This window comes from Mandrillus leucophaeus, unplaced genomic scaffold, assembly GCF_000951045.1.
Source record: "Mandrillus leucophaeus isolate KB7577 unplaced genomic scaffold, Mleu.le_1.0 Scaffold1228, whole genome shotgun sequence".
Taxonomy (NCBI): domain Eukaryota; kingdom Metazoa; phylum Chordata; class Mammalia; order Primates; family Cercopithecidae; genus Mandrillus; species Mandrillus leucophaeus.
The window spans coordinates 790561-813548 of record NW_012100632.1 but is presented as its reverse complement, the minus strand read 5'-3'; the positions used below and the strand labels follow the sequence as shown (position 1 = coordinate 813548).

Sequence of the window (22988 nt, the reverse complement as noted above, 5' to 3'; positions counted from 1 at the left end):
GCATTCTTGGCAGAGGAAACAGACAGCACAAACGCTCTAAGAGAGAATGTGGCTGGGTCAGAGTGTGTAAGGGAAAGTAGAAGAGGAGGTCAGAGTAGGGGCCAGACCCCACAGAGCCCTTCGAATCCATCATGCCTTTGGCATTTGCACACAGTGAGCTGGAGAGCTGCTGGAGTTTTGAGCAGCAGTGAAACATACATTCTAAAAGGATCATCCAGGCCAGGCACAGTGGCTCACACCTGTAATCCCAGCACTTTGGGAAGCTGAGGTGGGAGGATCACTTGAGGTCAGGAGTTCGAAAACAGCCTGGCCAACATGGCAAAATCCCGTCTCTACTAAAAATACAAAAGTTAGCTGGATGTGGTGGCAGGTGCCTGTCATCTCAGCTACTCGGGTGGCTGAGGCATGAGAATCACTTGAATCCAGGAGGTGAAGGTTGCAGTGAGCCAAGATCACTCCAGCCTGGATGACAGAGTAAGACACTGTTTCAAAACAAACAAATAAATAAAAATAAATAAAAGGATAATTCAGCTGTTTTGTTGAGGATGTTGAGGGGTGAAGGGAGAAGCAGGGGCCTTCAGAGGGGTGGCTGCAATAACTTGGATGACAGTGGGCGGAGGTCAGTTAGTGTAGAGGTGGTGAGGAATGGACAGGTTCTGGATGTTCCTCAAATTTGCTAATGGATTTGGTGTGAGGTCAAGAGAAAGAAGAGTCAAGAATGACTCCAGGGCCTTTGGGCCAAGCAACAAGAAAAGGGGAATTACAGTCTCCAGAAATGGGGAAGGCTAAGGATGGAGCCTGTTTTGGGGAAATCAGCAGTTGGAGTGGACATTTGGGCTGGACATGTGCAATAGACATCAGGTGTGGATGTTAAGCGGGCAGCTGGGCACAAAGTGAGAGCCTGTGCCCCCTCTTTGCACTCATTAAGGCAAAACCAAAGTCCGCTGGCAGGTGGTGGCAGGGAAAGGGAGCTCCAGAGCTGAGGCCTGGGTGTCCGAACGGAGATGGCTGTTGCCTTTAAGAAGGCTGGGGAATCAGAAACCTGGAGAAAAACATGGTGCCACCAGTGTGAATTGGGACCGCTGTCTAGTTCCCAACCTGAAGGTATCCTGTCAGGAGTTCTGAGCCCCAGTTAATCGAGAATGCCCGAAAAGTTTTCCTCTGGGCTCTCTGTGCTGTGCAAAATCAGGAAAGTGCTATTTAGAGCATGACAAAGAGATCTTGCTGTCCTGAGAGCCAAACACCTTGGAAAACCCTACGCTAGAGGCATCCTTAGCCCCAGTTCACAGAAGGGACCTGCGCAATGCCACTGAGTCCGTACCAAGTGCTGGAAGCAAAGCCTGGGCTTTGGTGGAGCCCAGACCCTCATCATGCACCGAGGTTCCTCTTAGAGCAGGCACCTGACTCCTAGCCTGGGCTGTGGGACTCAGTCCCTTCTCAGTGGAAGACGTGGCTCTAGACTCGCCTCTGCCTCCTCAGTATCAGGAGCTTCTTTAACATCAGTACTGACCTCAAGGCTGACACAAGGAGGTGAAGAGCTAATGAAGTTCTGCACATAAAGTTCTTGGCCCAGTACCTGGCACACAGAAAATGTTCCCTATATAACAGCTGGCTGGGGGGTGGGGGGCAGTAAAAGATTTAGTAACTTCTTTTACTTACTTAAGCCTTTTTTTTCCCTTAAGTTGTAAAAATGAATGCATTTACAGAAATAAAGGGGAACAGCCCACCCACTTGGCTTGACCGACTTACACATTCAAGTTTCACAGAGATTTATTTCTTCTGCTGGATTATTTCCTCAGGATAAATTCCCTGCAGTAGAATTATTAGGCCGAGAAGTCAGAGCCCTTTTCTGGATCTCAATCAGGGTTGCCACAATGCTTCCCAGGAAAAGATTCTCCCAGTTTACTTTTTACTCAATACTTGGGATGAAGTTCATATTTTTTTCTTACAGTCAGTTTTACTTTTTTCTTTACTAATTCAGTAGATGCACCATAATTTTTATTTTCTTTTTGAGACGGAGTCTCACTCTGTCATCCAAGCTGGAGTGCAGTGGCATGATCTCAGCTCACTGCAACCTCTGCCTCCTGGGTTTAAGCGATTCTCGTGCCTCAGCCTCCCAAGTAGTTGGAATTAAAGGCATGTGCCACCATGCCCAGCTAATTTTTTTTTTAGTAGAGACAGGGTTTTGTCATGTTGGTCAGGCTGGTCTTGAACTCCTGACCTCAAGTGATCTGCCCGCCTCAGCCTCCCAAAGTGCTGGGATTACAGGTGTGAGCTACCGCACCTGGCCCATGTACACCATAATTAATTTACTTCCTTTAAAAACCAAGTAGGAATACTTTTGTAAATACTTGCTTTTTCTTTTTAGTGTTTACTTTTAAAATTTGCTTAAGTGTAAACCGCCTATTCATAGCCTTTGCCTATTTATCATTGACTCTTTAATCAACAAATATTAACTGATCATTTACACTGTGAGGGGTGCCCAGGAACATCTGTTTTAAATGAATTTTGAAAATACCATGCAATGAACTTCTTTGTTATTACATTTAGTTAATTTTTTTCCCTAGTCTAATGGTCTATTTAATATTTTATTATTCTATACTAAGTTTTAAAAATGTATATAATCAGATTTGTGCCATGTTTTTCCTATGTGGTGTTTTTCCTATTAGAGGATTTATGCTTAGAAAGTTGTCACCCCGTTATCTATTCAATATTTAATTTCATTTAATATTTAATTCTATGGTTTTACCTCTGAAATTTTAAGTCTTTAATCCAATATCTCTGAATTAAAGACTAGTCTACTAAAACTATGTATGTAGAATGCAATATTAAAAAAAAACCAAACCAAAACCAAAACAAAATGTTCAAATAAGTATGAGACAGCTGACTTTCACAAAGTTGATTAAACTTCGCTATGAGGATGCCCCAGAGACTTGACAGGCAAATGAATCTTGTGAGTCTCCAGGGCTGGGGAGGACTGGCAAGATCGGTATAAAATATCCCTCGAATGTCGTGACTATGGACCCCTTTGTTGGTGAAGCACCTCTTGGGGTGTCACGCTTTGACAATAAAGTGAGGATTTTTGTCTGCTTTACTCCCTGCTGTATTCCTAGTGCATTGTAGATGCTCAGGAAATACCACCTAGTTGAACAAACAAATAAGCACATGCAGTAAAATAGAACAGATCTCATCCAGTATAGCAATACTGAGCCACATCTCTAAGGTGCAGGGAGGTGCGGGGACTTTGCATGGTTCGCTGCTTTATCTAGGGCTTAGAATAGGCCTAGGACAAACATTTGCGGAATAAATGAATGCATAAAGGAATGAGTCACTTGCACAGCCCAGCACCTGACTTATAGTCCCTAACATCCCTCCTTGAATGGAAGTGGGAATACGTCACCCGGGTAAGAGTACAGAACCCTTCGTCATGACCTGAGGCAGCTCTGACGGTAGATCCAGGCATCAGAGACCAGAGCCTCAGGCACACCCATCTGGAGGTGCCAGGGACCTCATAAAGTCCACAGGTGACTTTTCATACCAGTGTCAGAAGCCCAGCTACACCCAGCCAGGAAATGGCAGGCATCTCCCCCAGGGGAGGCTGAGGACCAGATGACTTTGGCACTGCCCAGGCTAGCCAAGTGAGGCTCCAAATCTTTCCCTTAAACACAGCCTGGAGTTGCCCAGGGCCTGCCATGAGTGTTCTACTTAGGGTGGCACTAGGGCAGGGCCTCCCACCATAGGCACTGAATGCCCTGAGCCTTTGGGACAGGAGAGGTCTCTTAGGATGGCAGTGGCTGTCCATCTGATGAGCACACTGCCAACTTCATTGCCATCCTGAGACTGATGCCCAGTCCTTCCTCCTTACCTTCCACTCGCCACTCAGCTGTGGACCAGCATGAAGTGTTCAAGACCAACCTTTGCTAAATAGGAGCCTAAATTAGTGTAAGGTTCATAGGGAAAGCTCTCGTGTAGAGCCACGCTTGGGTGTGCGGTGGAAATGGGTGTAGATAGCTGTCAATACAGTCTGTTTCTAATCGCTGAGGGGACACTGACCCTCACCCACTATGCCCAGCATCTAGAACAGCAAAGTACAGTGAGTGTTCAAGAAAGAGACCCCAAAGCCTGGCCCAGGAGCATTGATGACAGTTTCCAAATATTACCCCTGGGTAATATTTCCTTTCAGAGCACCCAGCGCAGCCCGAGAGTCCTGTGTCACCTCAAGTGCAAGTCCCGCCAGCAGTTTAGGGAAAATGAACCCCCTACACCAATCCCTGTGTGTGAGGTTTTAGAAGCTTCCACGGCAAAGAAGAGAGGAAACAATGAGCTTTATAAAGAACAATATTTATTTCCATTTACAGCATCAAATACCATAAATAAAGCTAAACATTGTTTGTTTTGCTGTGTGCAAAATACAGGGTTCCGTGTGGCACTGTAAATGATTACCAAAGGTCACAGACATGCGTTGTGATGAGATGGGGAGGCTAGCTAAAGAGGAGGCTGAGAGGGGAGGAGGGCACTCTTTGGTTGACATTCTATAAAGGGAGGGAGACTCTGTAAGAGAAGATAAGACAAGAGCAACGACTTCGTACTGGCCAGGATCTGCACAAGCGCAGCGAGTGTGCAGCATGCAGGGCCAGGCAGGCAGGCCCAGGAGTCAGGGTGGTCTGGGCCACATGCAGGACAGACGCCCCCACAGCCTGAGACCGGCGAGGGTTGCCCAGGACAGCTCCACTGTGCTTGGTGTGTTGTTTCTCATTAAGAGCACGCTGGTGATTATCCTGCTGCACCAGGTACAAGAGGCAGCAGAAATGTGTGCTTTAAGCAGAGTCACAGGGGCCTGGGGCTGAACTGAGTCATTTCTCAAAGATATCCCTGCCTGGGATGATGATGGCTCTAATTGAAGCTCTGGCATCATCTGGGGCTTTATGAGCCAAGGGACATAAGAAGAACCACAGCAAAACCCTTGCATCTACAGTGCAGGCTGCAACCAAGGCAGGATTTGCTAGAATAGTTGTGATTACGTGTTCAACCTACAGAGCATGGGTCAAGCTTGGGATGAGGCCTGAGAGTAATTATGCTTTTTAAATCCCTCCAAAGAATCACCTATGGTTTTGATCAATGACATTAACAATCTTTACATTAAAGCCAGTTTAACAAGGGGCTGATATGTATGAGCTTTTTGATGCTGCTCCATAGGTGTTCTTTTCAAAGGTGACAGAGGCCCCCTCATGGTACTGTCTCATGATCAAGGTCGACCCTCCCAAGAAAGTAGGTGGCTTCGCAGGTGCAACTGGAGAAGCATGCACACAGGCAGGCCCAAGGGAGAGAGGAGAGGCGGGGCATGCACTTGGGGTAGACCAGGCTGCCGGCTCCACGGGAAATGAACACAGACATGGGTCTCAAGCTGGACACTCCCTCATGCTGTTAGCCAACCATGCCACCATATGAGTCCATCAGCATGCAAGACACTCACAGTTAGCACAACCAGTACCGCTGGCCGGGAGGACGGGGTGCGGAAAGCGGGTTGGGGGTTAGTACCACTCTTTGAAAATTGGCAAGAAAACCAGTCACCTTAGAGCAGAAGTGGGTGTCAGCCAAGAAGTGGGTGTAGCACTGGAAGGCTGAAATGAACTGATGGCCATGGTGTAAGATTGGAGAGAGAGAGAAAGATGGAAAAGAGAACTTAGTGTGGGGAAAAAAGGAAATGATTAACATCACGAGAAGGCACTGGAGTTGAAAATAAGGCAACTATTGAAAGAGGGAAACTTCCTCTGAAAGAGTCACTGTTTGCATAGACGAGAGGAACCTTTCTGGTTGTGACCAGCTACTTGTTTACAAGAGAGGATGCACACAGTTTGCATCTTGCTCCCTGATATCCTCTCGGCCCGCAGTTTGCTCTAGTGTCTCCTATTCATTCTTGAACATGTTGTGGAGGCCTAGAGGCATTCACCCTCTGGGGTCCACCCCTGGGTGTTGGTGCTGCCCACCAGAAAGGTTCAACATCTCAGAGCATACAAACATCTCAGATTTCCGACAGGCACACCCTGTCTCACCACAGTGATTCAAACCAGTCTCCTTATGGCTGTACATGACAGTCTTAGAGATTCTGACTCTGGCTTCATGGAACACTCCACAAAGCAGCTCAGCCTATCCTGAGCTGAAGATAATCACAATAACATGGTCATTCACATCATGACCTCGAGAATTTACTTTCTGTACTCAAACAAAAGGAATCAAGGGTTCCTCCCCCCATGCTGAACACTAAAATCCCAGCAAAAATTGGAGAAAACACAATGCAAGTCATCAGACTGAGAACAGTGCCAATAAGGACAGAGGCGCCAGTTCCCACAGAGTTGGCCATGGCTATGCCTCTGTTTTTCCCAAGGATTTCAGGGAAGTGTTTGTAGAAATGCACCTCCTCCTTTTTTCCCGCCCCACAGAAACTGTCATCTCAAAGCTCTCAAAGGTTCTGGCTCCTCACCCACACCCAGGCACACCTCTTAGTTAATCCAGAGGCATCTCCAGTGATAACTGCACAGAGCTATCTTGGGCCCAGCAACTCCAGATACACTGAGCCCTGTAGATGGCCTTTCTCTGGCAGCCCCTTGATTGTTCAGCCAGACCCTGCAGCTGTGTGTGTCTAGGCAGCGTGGAGCAGGGAGAGCTGAGGACTCTTCTAGATACCCAGAGTGAAGAATGTAGGTGGGCCTGCATGCTCATTTTAACCCTTACTAAGGCATATTTCCTTTGGATCAGTCCAAAAACAGCTTCTACTCCCAGCCTTCCCTGCCAGTCAAGATACAGTAGAGCTTCCCCTGGAGGTCAGACCCATTCCTTTCCCAGGGCATTGTGAAAACGGTTTCTGTTTTGATCACATATGCATCGCAGCGGAGCAGCTAAGCCGTCAGGATGTCCACAGGCAACGCTCACTGGGCAGGTCATGCTTCCCAGCAATAGCCTGATGTGCTAACAAACCCCCTCAGTCTCAAAGGACACCACATGAGTGGGCGAAGTCTTCCACTCCAGTCGGCCTGACCAGTATGGACCCTGCAAGGCCTTGGCTCAGCCTGTAGCCTGGGCTGGGGGATCTGCTGGGAGCCACAGGGGCTAAAATGCCGTCAGCTGAAAGAGCTCATCTTCAGCACTGCATCAGCTCCATGGTCAAATGCCAGTGGGCTTTCACTGCACTGCCCATTAGTGGAAAGGGAAAATGCATGTTTGTAGAATCTGTTGAAACCCCATGGTTCTTCCTCATTTGGCTGTGAGTTGGTATGGGGGGGAAAGCCTTTAAGCTACTATTTAACATCAAAACAAGGGAGCAAAACAGTCCTCCCCGCAAGGGGACAGATAATAACCAAACACACACTACTCCCTGCTTTTGTAAGTTGAATTCTATTCTGCCCTTCTACTCTTTTCTTCTAAAATAATTATGCTTTCGTGTTGTAAAAAGCATCCTGCTGCTGACAAGTGGCATCTGGGTACCTAAGCCAAAAGGCACTGGTCAGGAGATGGCACACTCACTTCCATATGTGTAAAATCTTAAATCATCCACTTTGCAGGCAGTGGCTCTGATAACTCACTGCAATGTTCAAGGGGTTTATAAAACTGGTTATAAGCTTCAAACCCATGTTAAGAAAAATTGACACTCATAGAAAAAAATGCTTTCTCTAGGCTTATTAAAATTTAAAAAATTGAAATGTAAACCCAGAAGTATGGCTCACTTTGGTGTACATATATATAAGTACAAAGCTACAGAAAAGATCCTTCATATCGTCCCTGGCCCTAGCACCGTGAGTAGATGTTCACCCTGATAAGGCCAGGCAGAGGTGGCCCATGTGAAACTCTTTGGCTTTGAGCTAATTGCTTAGAGAATGCTAGGCTTCCTGGCCAGAGCCTGAGCAAACTGCAAATGCACTGCCATCTGAAGCCTCCCTGGAAATGTGAAGGCACTTTGGGGCGGCCAGGCATGTCAGCGGAGCTTGACTGGGAAGCACCTGAGCACCCAGTTGCAGATGCTCTCGAGGGAGCCCTCAGATTCCCTGTACATGGCTGCCAGGACCTCAGAGAACGCCCAGAGAAGTGGCAGCCCCAGGCTCAGGAGCTCGTACATGTAGCAGTAGTTGTAAGCATTGTCCCTGATATGGAGGCCAACGGCTTGCAGGAGTCCCTGCATCCAGTTACACAGGTCCCTCGGCAGCCTGAGGGGCCAGCCCAGCGCCTTCCTAAAGAAGGAGGTGGAGATACCTGGGGGGCTGCCTTCCAGGGTGCCAATGGCGGCCACTGCACAAGAACTTTCAGTGGGAGTGTCTCGCAGAGGGGCTTCCTGCTCTTGCCATGTCGCCTCCTCCTGAGAAAGAGATCGAAATGAGGGCATTAGTCTGCAAGTCTTCCAGAGGACTACCTCAACAAAGCAAGCAGGGAGCCAATACAAACCGAACTCGCCAGACCCTGCAACCAGCCCCTACAATAATCTCAGCCCCCCAACTCATGCTGAAGCCGGTGCTGAACATGGGCACTTTTCTAGGCGGCCAACTGACCATAAGAGTCACGGGCCTTCAAAAATATGCATGCCTTTTGATCGGGAATCTGACTCCTAATGATAAATATCAAGTAAATAATTTGAAATATGGATAACAATATGCATACCAGGATGTACACTATAAAAACATTTGTAAGATAAAAAATTCAAATGACATAAAGATCCAGTAGTGCAGAAGTAGTGAAGTAAATGATTGACCATTTATAGACTAGAATCTTCCAAAGGCATTAAAAATTATGCTCCAACAGGATTTTTAATGTCATGGGAAATTATTCTTGATATACAGTTAGTGAAGAAAAGGAAGAATATAAAACTGTAGGCATAGGATTCCACTTTGGTTAAAATATATTCCCATAGAAAAAAGTCTGGAAAGGGATGTTACAAAATGTGAACTGCGGTTTTCTCAGGGTAGAGTAGTTACAGGTGATTTCACTTTGCTTCTTTATATTCTCTCATTCCCATGTTTTTACATTGAACCTATATATTTGGGTAATTAGAAAAAAGTTTTAAGTTATGGGTTGTTGCTAGTGGTAGATGATTAATCAAGCTCGAGAGAAGATATTTGCTAAGAGATGCCAGAAGAGATGCTTCCAGAAACCATCTATAAATTCAGTGGGCTGGTCACTTGGTTGACTTCGAGAGCCTGGGAAAGGACTTAGAAAATGTAGAAGGGTTGGTCCTATACCAGGCATTCTTGCAAACAGCACCTTGTGGCCAGGTGGGTTCCAGGTATGGAGGGCCACGTGGCTTTTGTGTGGCTAAGAATATCACCCCATCCCTGCCACATGGGCAAGCTCTTCCAGGCTTCTTATGAGAAGCCATCATGGCTACCGTCCTGGGAGCTCATCTGGAATGGGACACGCCCCAGAGGCTGTGGAACAGACTGAAGCAAAAGAACCCTCCACACCAGTAAGCAGAGGTTTTCTTCTTTATCTATGAGTCATCTCAATCCCTCTAGGGCCAGAAAAGCTGGCCTAACTTTGAGGATCACTGGAAACCCTTATCAAGGGGCCCTCCCTGTTTCACCAGCGTGTTTGAGACAAACATACCTCTCTTTGTTGCTTCAACTCTGCCCGTCTCTTCCGTTGTTTGCTATTGGTTTTACAGTGAATGAAGTGAGGTTTGCAGTAAAATTTGCCTGTAAAAAGAGGCACACACATACAGAAAAATTTTTCTCCTGTAAACTAGAGCCACAGTAGACAAAAGCCAAGTGCACACCACTGTCCAAGTCAGAAAATAGCAACGATGGAAATAGCCCAGGGTGGCTCAAACTTGGGAAATGGCTTCCATCACCTTCCTTAAAGAAGTGGCAGTGAGACGAGGTAGGAGGTGCCTCAGAGACAAGCTCCAGCAATGGGGGCTCTCCCGGGGATGTGGCTAAGACTTCAAACCATGGAGGCTCCCGTAGGACGGCATGCCGGCACCCGGAGAGGGGATGGGAGCTCTGAGACCCTACTCCCATACCACACCCCATGCCTCTTTTCCATCTGGCTGCTCCTCTGCATCCTTTATAGTAAATAGGAAAACATTTAAAAAAAATCCTCAAAGCAAACTGAGGCCAAGTTTCCTCATAAGACCAGTTGCCAGGCAGCAAAATGGACAGCTTCGAGTATGAACACCCTGAATCTTTCTTTGTGGAATACCTGGTGGGTGGGAAAGGCTGAGAGCAAACGGCAGCAGTGATGGTGAGGAAAAGACCCAGACGGGGCACACACTGGGAAACTGGCCACTGCCCAGGACCACTGTGCACCTTCCAGAAAAGTCTTCCTTGCTCACTGCTATGCTGGTAACAGTAGCAATAGTAAAAATTGTAACAGGGACACTTACATAGGAATGACTGTGTGCCAGGCACAATGCTACGAGCTTCACATGCATTAACTCATCAGTCCTCACAACCACCCTGAGAGCTAAGGACTACCATTAACCTCATTTTACAGATGAGGAAACTGTTTAAGTAACAGGCCCAAGGTTCTATGGCTAGGAGGTAGTAGTTTAGTTTGAGGGCGTGTATTGAGCGCTATGCTATACTGCCTCTTGTTATAGATGACAGAGCAAATGTCAAGCGCTGAAAATTAGAAAATAATCATTTGTTCCAATGAGCACAATTCCTCCATCAATGTCTTTGTTAGGCCACTTATCAGAGGGAATGTCATTTCGATGGTTATTTTTAAGACACATACTATGTAAATAATATTAACATTGTATCATATGGTGAAACTTACTTCATGCCAGGTGTGGTGCTGAGCATGCAACAGAGGGTATTGGGTTGGATTTTCTTGGCCATACAGGGACAATGGAGGGTGGTGAGGCTACATAAGAAGAGGTACGTAGAGCCCTGGGCACACAGCAGGTACCCACCAGGACCTGGTATGCCACACCACAGTGCTAATGCTACCCCTTCCCTGGGACCACAGGCAGCCTCCCCTTCTAGCAGGAGCTCCCAGTCTCCCTGAACAGCTTTCCTGATGACATCATACTTCCTTTTGGCAGTGTGTTAGGTGTCCTAGAGCCGCCAGAGGGACAGGAACCCGAGTCAAGGTCACATCTGAGGCCAAGGCCAGAGCCCAGTGCTGCGCTGGTCCCTGGGGTTACCTTCATCGCAGTCAAAGGTGTAGGCAGCCAGGCGCAAGGTGGTGGCACAGACGCTGCAGCGGAAACACTCCCGGTGGAAGAAGTGGCCCTCGGCGCTCAGCCGCTCCATCACGTACACACGCTTCTTACAGAAGTAACACGTGTCGCTGCCTCCCAGGTTAAGGGGAAATGACTTTCGCATAGATTCCTGGGGATCGGGAGAGAGGAGTGGTGTATTAGGGCTTATCCCAAGCTTTCAAATGCCAGGCTGAGGCTTTCAGAAATTCCACACTGAATGCTGGGGACCTCGTGGGCTTCTGTTTCTGTTTCCTGCTCCTGACACTGCAGCAAAGAGGGAGGGGTAGGAAGATACGTCCTTAACCCAGACCCCAACCCTGCAGGGGCTGCTGTTAACCGTACTCCCAGGAAGGCTGGAGACAACAAGGTAGGCTCCCCCCGAGGTTGGCTGCTCTGGTTTTTGGGGTGGGAGTGATCCTGGTCTGACAGAGTGGGCTTTACTCAAACGTGTCCTCCCCACGATATTCTTTCCAGGATCTGTCCTTGGGATTCAGTGTCACCTGGTTCTGGACAGAGGTCCTGAAACTGGCCTGCTGAGGATGTGTTAGGTGTCCTGTTCCCCTGCAGTGGCACAGGTCGGGTGAGGAAAGCTTGTGGCATCAAATCTGGTCAGTTATAGTCCTAATTGTGAATTGGGAGGGCATGGGCTTGGTACCCCTGGGCAATTCCAGGGCAATGTGCCAAAAGGAAACAGAAAGAGTGGTCAACTAAAATTCCTGGTGATGGCAGCGAGCAGCCAAGTTTAGAGAAAGGGAGAATTCTAATCAAAGGGATATTTTCCCCATGACTTTTTTCTCAATCCAATGCAGAGTCTGTTCAGGTTGGACACTAAACATTGAAAGTGAGACCATTCAATTATGCTCACGGCCTCACCTGGGCCTTTCTACCAGGCCGTTCTCCAGAGCCACAGACAGCAGGAAGATCTCTATTTTCAAAAAGACCACAGGGGACCTGAGTGAGGTCTGTCTTTAAGGAAATATAGGTTCCCTCTAACTTCTGCCCTGATCCAGCTCATTCTCAGCCCCCTCTTGGCCCAAGAGAAGAGGAGCCTCGGAAGGGCTAGAGCATCCTCTCCGCATCCCATGTGCCCGCCTTGGGATACCAGAGCCAGTGTCTGTGGGTGAAGGCTGGGGGTGCATGTCCTTACCAGGTCTGGAGAGGTGGCCTGGGTCTTAGGTCTGTGATCATTCATGTACAGATTGACCAGGACTTCAGCTGCAGCCCCTATTCCGCTGGACACTTTCCCTACCGTCAGCTAACCAAGAGCAGAGGCAGAGGAGACAGAGACAAAGGTAGAGGCCAGTTAGCACCCAGGAGGAAAACACAAGCAGGATGGATGGGGAGAGTGCTCCTCACCCACATGCAAATAGCACCCCACGACCCAGGAGAAGCAAAACCAGACAGGAGCAGACCGCGGGGATTCTGGAGATGGAGAAAATAAAATAAATAAAACCCTGTGGCCACAAAATCACAAATGCTGTAGGATTCCACTTACATGTGGTACCTAGAGTAGTCAAAATCATAGAGACAGGCAGTAGAACAGTGGTTGCTGTTGTTTAATGGGTACAGAGTTCCAGTTTGACAACGACTAAGAGTTCTGGAGTGGGAGGATGGTGAGGGTTGCACACAAAGGATGTATTTAATACCACTAAACTATATCCTTAAAAAATGGTTAAGGCTGGCTGGGCATGGTGGCTCATGCCTGCAATCCCTGCACTTTGGGAGGCCGAGATGGGCGGATTACCTGAGGTCGGGAGTTCAAGACCAGCCTGACCAACATGAAGAAATCACATCTCTATTAAAAATACAAAATTAGCCAGGGTGGTGGCGCATGCCTGTAATCCCAGCTAGTTGGGAGGCTGAGGCAGGAGAATCACTTGAACCTGGGAGGCAGAGGTTGCGGTGAGCTGAGATCACGCCATTGCACTCCAGCCTGAGCAACAAGAGTAAAACATCGTCTCAAAGAAAAAAAAAAAACAAGGTTAAGGTGGTAATTTTTATGTCATGTACATTTTAACACAATAAAAGAATTCGGGGAAAAAAAAGATTAAAAACCAAAAGCCTTTTAGTCCTGGGTGGGTCACAGGACTATTACATCCACTGTGGGGTGCAAGGCCTTCCGAAGTTCCTGAGCCTCTCATTGCACAGATGCGTACATGAATCCCAGAGAACGGAAGGGTCTATCTGAGGCCACTTAGCAAATAGATCTAAGATTCCAGACTGTACTCTGGTCTCCTGCCCCCCAGCCCTGGGGCATTCACAACTTTACTCAGCAGGGGGATGGGGTAAATGTAGTGCTCAGACCCAATCATTACCCAAAAGGCCCCAAAACCTGCGAGTCAGATAAGCCAAGCAAAGAGAAGAAAATCAGGAGCCAAGTCCCCTCGGACAGAAAGGTAGACTGCCACACTGCGGCCACCGTCTTTCAGAGACCCCTTGACCCTGGGGGGCCGCAGGCAGCTCCTCAGGGACCAGCAAGACCAGGGGAAGGGTATGGTCCCAGCTCCACCACAGGCCAGTGCTGAGACTTGGCATAAAGCACAGAACTTCTGAGCTCAGTTCCTCATTTAGTAAAATGGGGAGAGCTATACCTGTCTCCTGAGTTTGTGGGAAGGACTAGGCGAGAGAATGTGTGTCCTAGCACCTGGCACTGAGCAGGCTCTCAGCCAGGACTACCTTGTGTGATATTGTGATATCACTGGAAATACATATTTGGACTCTGCCCCCTGGTTCCTGAGGCAGAGCTCCTAAGACCTTTGTACCTTCCTGAGTGACAGCAGCATCTGACGCAGTGCTCCTAAATCCCTTGGGATTTCCTGCGTGACAGGAGCATCCTTTGCTGGAATGAAGTGACTCTTGAGCTCCTGGATAGCTTCAGGATGGGGCTGGTTGCCAGGGGAACCAACCCTGTGATTAAAGGGTTGGAACTTTCAGTCCCATACACTGACCTACGAGGTCAGAGGGGCTGAAGGTTGAGTTAATCACCAACAGCCAATGATGTAATCGATCACGCCTTCATAACAAAGCCTCCATAGAAACCGAAAAGGATAGGGTTTGGAGCTTCTGGAGGGCGGACCATGTAGAGGACCCTGAAGGGCAGTGCCCCAGAGATGGCGTGGAGGCGCCTACCCTTTCCCACATGCCCTGCCCTGTGCCTCTCCTCACCTGGCTGTTCCTCTGTATCCTTGATAAGATCCTGTATAATAAACCAGTAACCGTGTTTCCCTCCTCAGGTTTAACTAATTTGCAAGGATGGCTCACAGAACTCAGGGAAAACATTTCCATTTATAGACTTTGTTGGTGGGGAGACACATCCCCACTCTATTTGGTGACCAAAGATGAGTGGTGTGAGAGTGGAGAGAAGCAGCTTTGTTTTTTTCTTATACCTTGATTCCTCCCTCCCTTCCCTCCTCTAGATTCAGCCTGCCCTAGCCTGCCTTGAAGCTCCTAGGTCCCTCCAAGCAGGACCACAGCCCACCCTGTCAACAGCAGCAGTATGTGGAATGAGCGCATACTGGGCAGGTGGGACAGGATGGGGACTGCAGAGCTAGCGCCGGGCAAGGTCAGCTTGGAGACAGGGAGGCAGCAGCTCTGCATGGGCCATGGGGTGCATGGCCCAGTGACAGGCTGTGGGTGCCTGTGCTCCTGAGGGCACCTACAAATGCCTAGACCCCCACCAAGGTGTCAAAAAGCTGGGGAAGGGGTGGAAGCTGACAGTCTAAAGAGCATGGCACAATTACACATACCCGCTTCTGCAAACCACAGCTTGCTCTCCCCTTCACCCCTTCACCCCTCACCCCCAACTCTGGAAGCCTACCCTGGTATTGCTGCAGTCTCTTCTTGGGGGAGGCAAATACATATAGCACGAGATTCTAGAAACACTGCTCCTGATACCAAGATCGTAGAGGGAGGGAAGCTCTAGGTCCTCCCCAGCTTCTGAACCCAGCGTCTGGGAGTTGCCGCCAGCGAGAACAGCAATGGAGGCTGCAGGGCCTCTGGGCAAGAGTTGATAGCCATCGCCACACCAAATAACAGTAACTTGTGTGTGGGTGAAATGATGACCTCCATCAAAACCCAAGACTGCCCTTGGGAGGCCACATCTAAACTGATAAGAGAAAGCCTCAAATATAAAGCAGGGAGTCCAGGGAACTGCAAAGCAAATGACAGGCTCACCACAGCTCCCCTATTCCTGGTAGCAGTGCCCATCCTCGGGGCCTAAGGCTAACTCACCGGCTTCCAGCAAAAGCACAGGCACTATATAGGGCTGAGCAGGAAAAGGAGCGCCTGGCAGGCTGGTGTGAACAAAGCCCAGGAGCCCCTTGCTCCCTTTCTCATTAGGAAGCCCAACATTACAGTAACTTTGAAATGGTCACTCCAGACCATGTGTGTGGCTTTGGGCCCTGCAGAGGACCTGGATGCATGCTTGCTGGGGGTGTCTGATCCCTTGAATTTAGACAGATGGGACCTCATCAGAGTTTACCAAGCCTGCCACTTCTTGGGAGCAGCTGTCAGGCCTGGCACCCCCTTCCACCCTTGCCTCTACTGTGGCCCAACCTGGGAGGGATTAGGATTCTGCTTCCAAGCACACTGTCTGCCATTTCCAGGAGGCCACAAATGCCAAGAAATTTTGCCCCTGCTTCCAAGAAAGGTTCAGGTGCATAGCTCAGGACAATAAGTCATTGTTTGCCTGATGTTCCATCCCCTGCTGGGACCCCCAACTTGGCCACTCAGATAGGGGATACAAAGGACTTCCTGGGCTTTTATCAAAATAAAGAGGGGAGGAAAGTCAGGGAGGTCAGTTATACTCTTAGCACCGCCTGCCCAGCCCCTTGTGTGACTGCTTCCACTGGCCCAGTGTGTGAACTGGCTCCACAGTATTCTCCCAGAGAGGCACCACAGTGATGCCAAGATACCCACGCACAATTACTGCCTTCCCTGAATAAGCAGAGACTATACTTTCTGGAGCTTTTACTACAAATCCCTAATGAGATCTTATTAACCACTTAGCTAATAAGCACTTTGTGCACTGAGCTTCTGAGCAACCCTGACTTGGGGAGGCATTACTGAAGCATGCAGAGGGCTGCGAGGTTGCTAGGAGGTACTGCCAAAACTGAGCAGTTGCAGAGCTGCTCTATTGTCCTACAGCACAGGGCACAGCCTGGGTCATCTGGGCAGGGGATCCAGGATGAAGACCACATCTGGTTCCACCTATCATTAGGTCCAAAAGCCCCCTTTCTCCCTGTGGCACCCACACATCCACCCTGAGAGGGTGACATTCTTTCTTTTTTTTTTTTTTTTTTAAGTAAAATGAAAGCACCCTTAAGGAAATCAGTATTGGGTCTCCTACTTGCCCTTTCCAACCTGATGAAATGCATTCCAGAATCACCAAGAGGTAGACCAGCACTTCTTTGAGAGGTCACAGGGAAATGAGGTGATGGAGAACTTGTCTCCCGGGATGAGGGGAGAGTCTTTGAAGCCCACCCCAAAGGCCAATGTGAAGGTGAATGTTGCCCTGGGCATCAAGGGTTATCTTCTATTTCCTGACAGCAGGACGGCCTTACCGGCTCTCAGAGTGAGGATATAACTAACTAACTGGCTTCTGCTAGCTCATTGCTCCTCAAACTACCTGTGGCTAATGACAGGTTTTTTTCTTTTTAAATATTTAATCCATTATGGCTGGTTATTTCCAGATACAAAGAAAATAAACTAGAAATACGAGCACACACTTGAATGTGTGGCAGTATCAAATGGTTCTACAAGTTTCCAACACTTAACTCTCTCTCACTTGCTATCATGGGATTATAGCCCAGTCCCTGCCTGTGGACCACACTTTGAGTAGCACTGCTCTAGTCAACTGGGGGAATCACCAGGTTCTCAGGATCCTGAGAAATAAATGCTCAACTCATGGAGAAATCCCAGATAAGTCATCCTGGTGTGGACCTCAGGGTTAGAGCCAGTGGTTCCTACCAAAGAGAAGCATGCACTGATGGCAAGCCACTAGGCTCCTGGGGAGGCTGGTCAAGAGAAGAGCTTATGATTAGGCTGGGAACAATTCATCTGAATGCAAAGTTGGGCAATCTGATGATCTAGTCAGAGATGATCATGTTCCAGCCACCAGTTTTTTAAGAATTAGTAATTTCGAAGTCTGCTTTTTAGTAATTAGTAATTTTAGTAATTAGTAATTTAAGAATTAGTAATTTCGAAGGGAGTGCTTTTGCAACCCTTTATACATCTCTCAATATTCTTGTAATTTTCAAGAATTTGGGTGTTTTTCATTACCTTCCCCCCCCTTTTGAATTCTAATTATTTTTCAGCAAATTAATTAGAACATTTCAGGAGGGCAATCATCTTGCAACATATGCCATTTCCCTTCTGTGAGCCTCAGCTTCCTCATCTGTAAAATGGAGAGACCACCACCAACCTTGCAGGGCTGCAGAAAAGACTCCTGAAAGAACCTGGGCCATGCAGGAGGTACTCGGCAGATAGTGAGTCCAAAGCACGGCCACTGGGATAAATGCTGGAGGGAATGGATACCCCGTTCTCTGTGATGTGCTTATTTCACATTGAATGCCTGTATTCAAATACCACATACCCCATGCATATATACACCTACAATAACCACAAAAATTAAAACAAAGCACGGCCATTTGTGCAGCATTGCATTTCCATGTTCTAGGACTTCTCTCTTGTCTTAAATCACTTTCCGCTGCACAAGAATGGCATGGCCCACACAGGACGAGCTCCCTGCCTCCTCTCCCCAGAGCCAATCTAGATAGAAACACGGTGACGCAGCTGTTTTCACACACACCCATGCCAGAGACTGCAGAAGATGGCTAGACCTCTACAAAGAGGCATTTTCCAAGTGATCCTGTGACCCCAGCGTAGAATATGACGGGCCTCGTCTGGATATCAGAGCGTTCCTCACACTGCACCGAGCTAGCCCATCTCCCCCTCAGTTTGCACTCCCTGAGTGACCTGTCTTATTCACCTCGACATTCTTGGCACAAGGCAGATACTGTGAATGCAGGAAAAAGCAGGCTCCAGGCCCTGTTTGTGTGAGAACAATGGAAACGGCCCCTCCCTGCACCTGGAACTGAGCCAAGATTACCAGGTGTCCCAACTGCACTTCTCTACTGAGTTTGGCCACCTGCAACCATACAGCCTGCCGGGAGCATCAAGCAAGTCCACGTGGGCAAGGCAGCAGTGAGAGCAGAATGTGCAGGGCCTCAGAACGGAGGGCTCACAGGAAGAGGAGCTTTTGACAGGTAGGGCCAGAGGGGGTCTGCTGCGTCCACTTGGGCAAGGACATCCTCACTGAGGAGTCCCTGGATGAGAAGACATCAGAGGACAGCCTGTTGGACCTGATTCCTCAGCCATATGCCCAGGGCTGGGGGTAGGCGGGCAGGCAAAGAACTGAAATCACTATGTTCAAGGATGTCTGGAATTACAAGTTCAGAGCTAAGACGGAGGCCTTAGGGGCTGTGAGCTCCCAGTACAAGCACATGTCTGCCCACCTTCATCCCTGGTGCCAGGCACTGTGCTGCTGATCATTGCGCTTAACTCCCAGAGCCTGCAGGTGGGTCTGATAATCCCCCTTTGCAGGTGAGGCAGCTAAAGTTCAGGGAGGCTCTAACTCACCTGAGGACGCACTGTTCTCAAATGGCTGGGATGAAAATGGAACCCTGAAGGTGACTTCTTTTCCTTTAGAAAGAGAGGGATCAACAGGCATTTTAGGTAAATAAGATTTCTTTCAGATTCTCTTCCACTGGGGAAAGAGAAGCTTTACAGGACACTTCAGGAATTTTGCATAGGTTAGGACATTGCAGTGTTCCAGTTACCCTCAGGAGTAGCTGCTTTCTTCTCCATTTTATAGGTTAAGAAACTAATGTTCAGAGAGGTTCACAAACTTGTCCAAGGCCACACAGTGAGTAATTTGTGCTCTGAACTCAAGTCTGATTTGAAACTCATATCCTTCTTCCATACCAGCACTCTGCAAATTAAAACCCCCCAGGCTGGGATGCACACAGGAGACCTCCAAAAGGTTGCCTAGCTCTATTCCCAGGATAGGAGGAGGAACAGTGAGGTTGGAGGCAGCCTTGAGACCTGTCCCTGAGATTTATCCTCCTACCAGATCAAAGGCAGATTGCCCCAGACAAAACTTTCCAGCATTTCCCTGTTTCCTTCTACTATGCAAATCTCTAGAGTAAACCCTGCAAATCCAGTTTTAAAACAAACACCCCCAAGGGTAGAGAAAGCTCCTTTTAAAATGCTCAGTGATCTTCTGACCCTGGAGGACTGAGGGGCAATTCCTAGCCCAGTGAAGGCCACCCCCAGCCCCCGCCCCGCCCCGATTGCCCAGCTGTGCAAACGCTTAGTGCCTTCTTGTTCTTGCAAGAGCTCACCAGCATGGCAAACAGCCAGCAGCCAATAGCCATCCCATGGGCCAGATCAGCAAAGTGGCCTCCCTTCTGGAAAAGCAAAACTAACTAATGGCTGATAGGGAGCCGAGATCACAGAAGAGGGCTGGTTTGATGGGATGGTGCTGGGGACATAAAACTGGGCATAGGTCTCACAGTCCACAGCCTGGAAAGACAGACTCTGCCAAGGATCTGAGCTCCCCATGAGAGCCCTCAAGACTCCCTGTGACCATTCAGGCCAAGAAACCCACAGCACCACTCTGAATTTTACAGTGGAATATCAATCTGAGAGAGTGGGCAAGTGGAGTCTGAAGGCAGAGCCCTGGCTCCCTGTCTTGGAGTCAGCAACTCAAGTTTGCATCCCTGTGAGTAACAAGTGCTCCTCATAGTAAGTTTGGCTAAGTCAGTTCCCATGAGGAGATGATTATTCCTGCATCCTCGGAATTGGTGTGGAAGACCCTAGGGCAGGAACAGAGACACGCTGCCTGTCAGGAAGTTGCCAAGGACTAACCATCAGTTTCCACGTGCATTTTTCTTCCTCTTGCTCCCCTGAATTCAGGCAAACTTGGGTCAATTGAGCAAAAAGAACAGCCCAAAATCTGTTTGGAAGAAGCATTAAGACCCCAGGCTCTAGGACAGAAGTTCCCTGAGCTGCACCAGGATAGAATAAATCTGTTTATCACCAAGTCATCACCTACTTTAAGGAACAGCCAGTTGTCTCCCCAAAGAAGGTTGTGATTCTGCCAAATTCTGCATGTGCAAAGCCCAGTGCTGAATCAATGGTGGGGCAGAGTTTGGGGAGGGAGGGAAGTCAAGGCAATGGGTGAGGCTGGCAATATCCTTTCTAAGACTGCTTGAAACTAGAAACTCACCACTCCATCCATAGCTGCCTAAAATGGACTCACAGTGTGACCTGCATGAGCCTGCAAGTGTAGGTACTCAGAAAAACTGAGGCACAGAGAGGCTAAGTGACTTGCCCAAGAGTCCATTCTAAGAGTTCCTCCACCATTCCCAGCCATACTGTGAAAGAAACATTAGCCAAAAATTAAGATGTTGGAAGCTGTCAAAATAGTCCAATTACATCATCATCTAATGACCAATGCTGGCTTGGGAGATTGAATTTTTTAAAAGAACAAAAATAGGGCAATTCTTCTACCACAACTAGGGAGAAGCAAGGAACAAAGCTGTAGAGTTGGGGAGAGCAGATCTGGGGTTGAACCCCAAAGCCCTCCCTGTCCCTGAGTGTGGGGGTTTACATGGACACAGCCTCTGGGCCTCTGACAAGGCCTCCATGCACACGTGGCTTCTGCAGGACACAGGAGAGCACTGGCCTGGGAGTTGGAACACTGGGCTCCAGTCTCCTCCCTGAGCCTTTGCCTTATCTGTGACTCTGCTCCTGCTCAGTTCTTACGATCACAGGAAGAGCTCTCCAGCCCCCACCCAACCACTCCATTTAAAATCGCCACCCTTCCCTCCCCAGCATTCCGGGTCCCCACCACCAGCTCTAATTTTTTCATAGGAAATAGTGTCTTGCCCTCTAACACATTATATAATTTACTGATATAATATGTTGATTGCTGTAGGCTACTAGGGTGTAAGCCTCATTAGGGCAGGGATTTAACTCTTATTCATTGATGCATATCCTGACAGCCTGAAGTGCCTAAACATTGGGTTTTCATGCAGTAAATACTTGTTTACTGAGGGTGGCGGTTCACGTCTGTAGTCCCAGCTACTCAGGGGTGGAGGGCTGAGGTAGAAGGATCGCTTGAGCCCAGAAGTTTGAGGTTGCAGTGAGCTATGATTGCACCACTGCACTCTGGGCTGGGTGACAGATAAAGACCCTGTCCTCCCGCCAAAAAAAAATAAATTTGTTGAATGAATGAATGAATGTTCACACATTGGCTTTCAGAGTGACACTGGTGGAGAAAGCTCCTTTTGCAATGCTCAGTGCTCTTCCGACCCAGGAGGACTAAAGGGTAGCTCCCAGCCCAGTGAAGGGCGCCCCTGCCCAGCTGCGCAAACGCTCAGTGCCTCCTTGTTCTTGCAAGAGCTCACCAGCATGGCCAACGGCTAGCAGGCACGCCACAGGCCAGATCAGCAGTGGCCTCCCTTCTGGAGGAGAAAATTAACTAATGGCTGATAGGGAGCCGAATCTTCAGGGGAGGGCTGCCTGAAGAGCCAGAGACAGCGGCAGGCAGGGCCTCAGCAGGAGTGAAGATGATGTGATGGGGACACGCTTAGTGGCTGAAAGCATCTCTGTCTTACCCAGCAGCTGTGCATGCTCCCAGCAGGCTGCTCCCTGCCCTCTTAGAAGGATCGAATGCCCAGTGGAAACCAAGTCAGGGTATTTCAGAGGTGTAGGGGCTTTTTTTGCAGCAGTTCTGGCCCCAACAGTGACCATGCCAGACTTTCCTGGGGATGAGAGAAAGGCAGGGACAAGAGACGGCCTTGCCTGGTTCTACCCTGAAGGGCCTAGGCAGCTAGAGGGGGCTGGGCCAGAGAGAAGCAAGGTGTGGGCCTGGCTGACCAACTACGGGCACAAGCCACTGCCTGGTCTGTGCCCAAGTGCCTTCTCCCCTCCCACCATCCTGCCAAGGGTGCCATGACCTTTTCCCATAGCAGACAGTATGTGCCTGGGGAAGGCACCTTTCCCTAACTGGGCAAAAAGCCTACCCTGCAACCTTGCTGATGGTGATGACAAAAGTGCCTGTCTCCACCCACACTGCTCACTGGAACGTGAGCCCAGAACCACTCTTACTGAGGCAAAGAGGCCCAGATAGGTCAGGAGACTTAATGTCAAACAGCCGGCCTGTGGCTGACCTGGAGCAGGTGGCTGGGGATCTTGTTATGCTGAACATGGCTATTTTCAGTGGCATTGAAGATCATGTGTGTGTTTCTCTGTGTTACCCGTTTCTGGGGTGCTTCCCATTCACATTGGGGACCTCAGATGGGGAGGGGCTGGTAAGATTCCTTGTTCCTTTCTTAGGGACTCTACCTACACCGTTCTCCTCACAGAGGTGGGGGCCAACAGGGGTGGGACCCCTAATTACACACCAAGAGGCAGTTTCTAATTTTTCACTAATGCAATAGCATGGAGATGGTTTGTGCACCAGTTTAACAGCACAGAAACAGACCAGCACTCCTTCTGGCAGTGGCACATTCAGCATGACACACAGAGCCTCGGTGGGAGCCAGACACGCTGGCTGTGAACAGAGAAGCACAGTTGGCGGGGTGGAGTGGGGGAGAATCCAAACCTACTCCATGAGCAACAGCTCATGAGGTAGGCTTCACACCCATTTCTAGATTCATTCATTCCAGAGGCCAGGCTTCCCAGAAGACAGGCTGTCTCCCACCCCAGCCTGGTATTGTTCTCCACACAGGAG

General features: G+C 48.9%; 1 protein-coding gene across 4 annotated transcripts in view; it reads right to left on the bottom strand.

Moving 5' to 3' along the window:
- Window positions 1-4320: 4320 nt before the first annotated feature.
- Window positions 4321-22988, bottom strand: part of MICAL2 (microtubule associated monooxygenase, calponin and LIM domain containing 2) — a 186283-nt gene continuing 167615 nt past the window's right edge. For 2 of the 4 annotated variants that reach the window (XM_011971494.1, XM_011971495.1), the window contains 7 exons: window positions 18827-18889; window positions 12336-12443; window positions 11132-11318; window positions 9589-9677; window positions 8245-8347; window positions 5572-5631; window positions 4321-4551 (listed from right to left, as the gene is read on the bottom strand). In XM_011971494.1, the coding sequence (XP_011826884.1) occupies window positions 5591-5631; window positions 8245-8347; window positions 9589-9677; window positions 11132-11318; window positions 12336-12443; window positions 18827-18889 (591 nt within the window). In that variant the 3' untranslated portion in view covers window positions 4321-4551; window positions 5572-5590. Of the gene's footprint in view, window positions 5632-8244; window positions 8348-9588; window positions 9678-11131; window positions 11319-12335; window positions 12444-18826; window positions 18890-22988 lie in introns of all 4 variants that reach the window. The other 2 variants (XM_011971496.1, XM_011971497.1) reach the window with 2 other exon arrangements.